Here is a 7,550-nt window from a genome sequence, read left to right on the forward strand (position 1 = left end):
AACACACTGTGAGGAACCTCACATGACTGTCCTCCCCAGGCAGCTAGCCTGTTTCTGACCATGGGGTGCAGAGGGCACAAAGAATAGGGTGAGATGACCCTCAGGGTCCTAAGAGAAGGGGATGCTGAGGGCAGTAGGAACCTCCAAACTGAACCCCTGACTACACGGCTTTGAGCAGGGGTCTGATTATGAGGTTGTGCTGAGAACCAACCTCTGAGAGCCCAACAGAGAGTGGCGAAGGTAGGGACAGAGCGCCACAGACCCCCCCCCCCCTACACACACTGCTTCTGAAGGGCTTCAGACAGCCCATTCAGGGCATAGGGTCATCCAGAAACCAGGAAAGGGGAGTCTGTTTTGTTTTCTCATTCATTCATTTATTCATTCATCCATCCATTCATTCATTCAACAAAAACTATGGAGCACCCCCTGCATGCCAGGTGCTGTTCAGTTAGGCACAAGGGCTGCAGTGGTGACCAGAACAGACACAAAATCCTACCCTCATGGAGCTCACATCCTAACAAGATAAATAAGCCAAACACAAAACTACAATTCCAAATTTCAAGAAGGTCTGAAAACCAATATTTTTTCCATAACTCATTTGTGGCAAGACCTGAACTGACATTAGGTTATTACAGCTTTTACTTATTTAACTTTATGTAAATGTTCTTATGTTTTGTTGCAGATAAACTAGAGTATTTAATTTAGAGTATTAAATTAACACCCAGGTCCAACCAAGGGTGTTATTCAATACATAGAATTTACACCATAGTACTTTTTGAAAATCTGAAAAGGTATCAGGATCAAGGATTTAGGTCAGAGCATGAGATCTCTGATATGTTAGCTATTGATAAGTGATAAGGTGAAAATTCAAGCTAGAGAAGAAGTTCCCATTGTGCCTCAGCAGTAACAAATACGACTAGTATCCACGGATGCGGGTTTCATCCCTAGCTTTGCTCAGTGGGTTACGGGTCTGGCGTTCCTGTGAGCTGTAATATAGTTCGCTGACGTGGCTCAGATCCCATGTTGCTGTGACTGTGGTGTAGGCTGGCAGCTATAGTTCCAATTCAACCCCTAGCCTGGGAACTTGCATATGCCACAAGTGTGGCCCTAAAAAGAAAAAAAGAAAAAAAAGACACTGGGACAACTTTGGGATGGTGACACAGTTTGCAATTTAAAGAGGGTGGTCAGGCAAGTTATTTCTGAGGAGTTGGCACTGGAGATGAGGTGTGAAAGAGGGAGGGAAGGGAACCAAGCCAATATCCGACGTGTGGGGCTGGGGAGCATTCCAGGCAGAGGGAACAGCAAGAACAAAAGGCTCTGAAGTGGAAACATGCCTGCTGTGCTGCTGGAGCTGAACGATGGGAGACACAGGGAGAGGGAGTGAGGGAGGTGGTGGTATTCCTTGTGGGCCACAGGGAATGAGAGGGGTGCATGAGAGGGCTGAAAGCAGAGAATGGACAGAATCATGGAGTCCCCTGCTTCACTGCAGAGTTTCTTTCCCCAGGGCTTGCACCCCCTGAGACCCATGCTCCCTTATGTCATACAGCTGCCTCCACGCAGGCCAGGAAAGAAGCAAAACTTCAGCACAAAGGACAGCGCCCTATGGCCAAACCAGTTGACGCTGTCCACGGTTCTGATACTAGGCATGGGCCACGAAAGGGTAAAGTCGGGGCTGCCAGACACAAAGCAATGAGATAGCAGCCCTAGCCTTTGCCTACACACACATCCCAGGGCGGATAATCTTAGGTATAAAATCCAGACTAATGTGTACTTGTTTATTCAAAAGGCTCTTGATGTTCCCCAGTAGGTCTCATAGCCTCTCAAACTCAACCAAAACCAAACTCCAATTTATAATATGTCAGACTATGATCCTCTTGTACTCAAATTCTCTCTTGGGTCCCCACGGCATTCTGTGTAAAAGCCAAAGTTCTGCCAGTGCCTTCACCTGGAACGCTCTTTATCCTTAGCATCCGTTATCTCCTCCCTCGCTAGGATATCAGTCCCACCAGGACAGAATCTTTGATGTCTATCCACCAATGAGCCCCTATGCCTAGAACAAGACCGGGCACACAGTAGGTGTTCAACAAGTGTTTGCTAAATACATGAACTGATCACTTCAGGATGCTGATAAACAGGCAGGAGCATAGACTGTCACTGAGCTGTCCACCACCCTGTCCCCTCACTCTTCAGTCCTGCCTCCTCCAGGGAGCTCCTCTAAGCTAAGGGTCCTTCTGTCAAGACATGAAGATGGGATCCTGAGAAGTGAGGCAAAGAAGTACTACACACATGAGAGAAACACCTAATATCACATCTTCGCCAATGTACTCACTCAGCTGCATTTAGAAGCACCTACTATATACCAGGTGTGGTTCTACGATCTAGGAAGCCAGAAAGAAAGAGGAGCCCTACCCTGGCAGAGCTGACATTCTAGTGGGAAGAGAGGCAATAAGGTAAATACATAAGGTTGGAAGTGATGTTATTTGAAGAGAAACAAGCAGTTAAAGAGTGAAGGGGTGTAATTTTACACAGGTGGTCAAGGAAAGCTTAAGTAGGTGATATATGAGAAGGCACCTAAACTGAATGAAAAAAACGAGGGATATCTGACAGCTGAATGCTCTAAACAAGGGAACAACAAGTGCAAAGGACCTAAAACAAGGCTGTGTTTGGCATGCTCCTATGTATATAACTGTGTGGAACTCTGTGATACAATTGTCTCTGCTGGGTGCTTGTGCATTTAGAGTGCTATAAAATTGAGGTGAATCATGGGCCTGAGGTGGTACATTTACAGGGCAATGTAACAGTATGTCGTGTGTGTGTGTGTGTGTGTGTGTTGGGGGGAGAAATGGTATGATTGTATCAGAGTGTGTTCTGGTGTGTGTGCAAGGGAAAGGGTGTGGAGGCATGAATATGGGAAAGAGTATGTATGGGATACTTTGTGTCAGGATAGGATAGGGCAGGGAGCATGTGGGTGATGGGGATTCTGAAAGTGAAATATATGCAGAGATGCCATGTGTGCATGCATGCGTGTGTGTGTGTGTGTGTGTACGTGCCCAGCTGTGTGAGTGGGTGTATTATTGGAGGATGTTGTGGAGCTGTGTTCCGGCCCCAGAGGGAGAGAGAAAGCCCTGGAAATCTCAGTTCCTCCCTGCCCCTGGGTCTCCTGGCAACAGCACCACTTTGAAGTTACCAGGAGACAGAGTTGCCAGGGCAACAGGGGTATGAGTGGCAGCTCTGGGGAGAAATCTGGGTGAAGAGACACAACCACTGATCACTTGATCACTCACCTTGTTCCTCCTTCTCTCCCAGTTTCTCATCAATCCTACTTTCCTTTCTTCATTCATTCCTTTAAGGAGACTATATTGAGAATCTACAATGCCCTAGGCACTGTTCTGGGTGCTGGAGATACCAAAGTGAACATGACAAACAAGGTCCTGCTGTGGTTCTCCCTCAGTCTCCCAGCCCCCTGAATCTCTGCCTATTCTCTCCTGTGCCCCCTTTTTGTTGTTTGGTCCTGCCTCCCCCTGTACTACAAGCAGGACTCAAGAAGCCCCCAGGCCAGTGAGGAAGCCAGCTGAGACTCTTCTCACAGACACTAAGAGACAGCTGCTGATGTTTTGCACATGAATGTCCTCAAGCCGGCAGTCCCAGACACATTTGTGCTGGTATTCAGGTGCAGAGAGAAGCACATAGCTCATCCATCTCTCTTCTCCATTGTCATTGGGTGTTATCAGCAGAAACACACACAGACACGTGCCTATCACAATATTCCTCTGAGATACCATGAGCTACAATTTACAGGTAAAAAACTGAGGCTAAGAGACTTTAAACAATGTGTCAGTGATTAGGACCTGCTCCCTCCAACTCTCAACACTTGTATTGCCTGACTAGCAGAACGACTCACAATAGTAGTATTTGTGCTGCTTCGGCCAGCGGACTCACCAGGGAAGAGCCTTATCTCCCTCAAAGGCCTCCATCCCTTCCTCGGACTAGGTTATTTGCCGCTTCACCACCAGAGGAACTGGGAAACAGCGATCTACCTTTGATGAGCAGAGCCTCGAACCAATGGAGAAGCTAAGTACACTGTGGCCAATGAGATCTCGCCTGCGGCGGGATTAAGGGCAGGATCGGGCCACGGATTGGACAGACGTTTGCTGCGAATGGCGGAGACGCTGAGGCGGGTGCTAAACTCTGGCAGCGCGGCCGGCCCCGCGGAGGAGAGCACGGCTGAGGCCGGACCGCCTTTGCTGCTGCTTGGCGGTCCAGGCTCTGGAAAGACAGCACTGCTATTCGCGGCGGCCCTGGAGACGGCAGGAGAGGGCCAAGGCCCCGTACTCTTCCTCACCCGGAGGCCTCTGCAAAGCTTGCCCCGCGGGACCCGAGCAGCGCTGGAACCCCTGCGGTTACAGGTTGGGAAAAGCGGGACCAGAGGCGGACCAGCCACTAGCGGAGCGGTTGGGATTGAGTGACACGTAGACAGACCAATGGTGGAGACGAAGGAAAGCCAAGCCGGAGTGGCCATTATGGGATGGAGTCTGGAATGAGTCGGGGATGGGACCATACTAAGCTTTGTTAAGATTGAGTGAGAAACCATCGATGAGGGGGCGAAATTAGCAAAAGGCGGTACCCAAAGGGTTTGACTACAGTTGGTTTTTGGACAGCTGCCGTCAAATGATGGTGTCGGCCGCTTAGGGAAAGATTACCCTGCAGATTTGGCAGAAAGCTGTATCTTTCTTTTCTTTTTTGTCTTTTGAGGGCCTCACCCGCGGCATATGGAGGTTCCCAAGCCAGGGGTCTAATCGGAGCTGTTGCTGCCAGCCTACGCCACGGCCACAGCAACGCCAAATCCGAGCCGCGTCTGCGACCTACACCATAAACTCACGGCAACGCAGGATCCTTAACCTACTGAGGGAGGCCAGGGATGGAACCTGCAACCTCGTGGTTCCTAGTCGGATTCATTTCCGCTGCGCCACAGGCGGGAACTCCAGAAAGCTGTATCTTGTTCTCAACTAATACCAGGGAGTGAAGAATGCAGGATAAAAAGGTAGGGGGCGGAGGATGGCAAACAAGAATACTCGACCACTCTGAGCTGCCTCACTCTGGAACCAGCAGTTCCGGGAGTGAGAGCCTCGTCCAGGAGAGTATGCAGGGGACTAGGGCTGCTATAGCAGGGATCCTGGCTTCCTGTGCTGATTCTGGTCCTTTCCTTTTCTCCTCTCTCTAGAAAATCCGCTTCCAGTATCCACCCTCAACCCTTGAGCTCCTCCGGCTCCTGTGCTCTGCGCATGAGGCCAGGGGGGCAGCGCCCTCCCTCCTGCTGCTCGATGGCCTGGAGGAGTACCTAACAGAAGACCTTGGGCCCCAGGAAGCCGCCTACCTGGCCGCCCTGCTTGTGGACACAGCTGCCCACTTCAGCCACCAGGGTGGGCCTGGCCAGGGCTGTGGGCTCATTGTGGCTCTCCAGACCCAGGAGGAAGGAGACAGTGGGGATGCCCAGCCACTGGCGCTGCTCCAGAGGTATTTCCCTGCCCAGTGCTGGCTGCAGCCCAATGCATCAGGCCCAGGACAGCACTGCCTCCGAGCCTGCCTGGAGCCAGGCGGGCTGGAACCCAGGGCAGAGTGGTGGGTGACTTTCCAACCGGATGGAGAGATGACGGTCACACAGTGGCCCACCCAGGCTGGTGACACTGGCTCACACAAGGGTTCAAGCTCTGAAGGGCAGTCTTGAGCTTTGGTGTGTGACAACCTCTCTATGCCTAAGTTTCCCATGGCTGGAATACCTACCTCAGAGACATGCAGATTCAAAGACTTAAAGATTGTAAAGTGCTTTTTCTCTCATAAACATAGCATTTTCATGTACATATTGTGCCCAGTCAACAAATTGTTTAATTTTGCTGTTTTGAACTTTAAAAAGTTTCATGATAAATGTAATCTGAGACTTCTTTCTTCTCCCACTCAACATTGTTACTAAGATTCAGCCACATTTTTTGGTTCATTCCTTTTTTTCTACTGCATATAATTCCATGGGTGACTATACTCCAGTTTATCCATCAGATTGACTATTTACTGCTCTTGACATTCTTGTACACATGTCCTGGTTTGTGTGTGCAAGGGTTTTTAGGATATATATCTAGAAGTGGAGTAGCTAGAGTGAAAGGTATACCTACGTTCAGCTTTCCTAGGTTTTTTTTTTTGGTTTTTTTTTTTTGGTCTTTTTGCTATTTCTTGGGCCGCTCCCGCGGCATATACAGGTTCCCAGGCTAGAGGTCAAATCGGAGCTGTAGCCGCCGGCCTACACCAGAGCCACAGCAACAGGGATCTGAGCCGAGTCTGCGACCTACACCACAGCTCACGGCAATGCTGGATCGTTAACCCACTGAGCAAGGGCAGGGACCGAACCCGCAACCTCATGGTTCCTGGTCGGATTCGTTAACCACTGTGCCATGACGGGAACTCCCAGCTTTCCTAGATTATGCCAAACTTTATTTATTTATTTGTCTTTTTAGTGCTGTACCTGCGGCATATGGAAGTTCCCAGAGTAGAGGTCAAATTGGAGCTGCAGCTGCAGGCCTGCACCACAGTCACAGCAACACCAGATCTGAGCTCTGTCTGGGACGTACACCAGAGCTCTTGCCAATGCTGGATCCTTAACCCACTGAGTATGGCCAGGGATCAAACCTGCATCCTTATGGATACTAGTCAGTTCTTAACCCGCTGAGCCACAACTGGAACTCCTATGTCGAACTTTTTAAAAGTGGCGAGACCAGAACTCCCATTGAGTCTCTTGATGACATTTGGTGTCATCACAGTGCTTTCTTAGAACTGGGCCTGATTGAAAATGAAGCCTTAGGAATGAATATTGCTATTAATAGTAGCAGAGACTAGCTAGTGGCTCATTAAACAGCTTTTCTCTTCTGGATGCACAGCTAAACTACATTTCCCAGCTGTCAATCGTTCTGGCGGTGATTGCATGACCATTTCTGACTGGTAGAATTTGTGAGGAAGAGATGGCCAACACCTCTAGGCTAGATCCCTAAAATAGCTCACAGAATCACCTACTGTCTTTGCTTGTTGGCTGACAGGATGCAGAGGATTCATCTAAAGATGCCAAGTTACCCCTGGGGATGATAAAGCCAGTCTGGGATTCTGATGTATCCCAAGGATAGCTGCCCACCTGTTTAAATTGAAATATGAGAGAGAAAACATTTAATGTGTTAAGCAACTCCCAGGCCAGGGATCACACCCATGCCACAGCAGCGACCTGAGCCACTTCAGTGACAATTCTGGATCCTTAACCCACTGTACCACAAGGCAACTCCCAGGAGTTGTTTGTTAGGGCAGCTAGCATAACTTACACTGACTGATTCATTTTATTATTATTATTCAGTCAGGTCACAATTTCAGACTGAACTCAAGACCTTATACTGCTGCTCCTATGGCCCAGGGAAAAGATGAAGCTTACAGGTATTTACAGAAGTCATGACAAAAATTTATATATATTTATATATATATCTCTACAAAAAAAACCCTGTACATTAAAAATACTGTAAGGT

At 48.9% G+C, this 7,550-nt stretch overlaps 1 protein-coding gene across 1 annotated transcript; it reads left to right on the plus strand.

Annotated features, from left to right (window-relative positions):
* The first annotated feature begins 4,138 nt into the window (after positions 1-4,138).
* SWSAP1 (SWIM-type zinc finger 7 associated protein 1) lies at positions 4,139-5,939 on the plus strand. The gene is made up of 2 exons (XM_005654777.3): positions 4,139-4,406; positions 5,222-5,939. The coding sequence occupies exons 1-2, from the start codon at positions 4,158-4,160 to the stop codon at positions 5,723-5,725; spliced, it is 753 nt and encodes a 250-aa protein (XP_005654834.1). The 5' UTR covers positions 4,139-4,157; the 3' UTR covers positions 5,726-5,939.
* Positions 5,940-7,550: the final 1,611 nt, after the last annotated feature.

Source organism: Sus scrofa, chromosome 2 (genome assembly GCF_054392235.1).
Source record: "Sus scrofa isolate SSC_HxYL_T2T_F1_AM1 chromosome 2, Sscrofa_HxYL_maternal_Yorkshire_Landrace_v2.0, whole genome shotgun sequence".
NCBI classification, from domain to species: Eukaryota; Metazoa; Chordata; class Mammalia; order Artiodactyla; family Suidae; genus Sus; species Sus scrofa.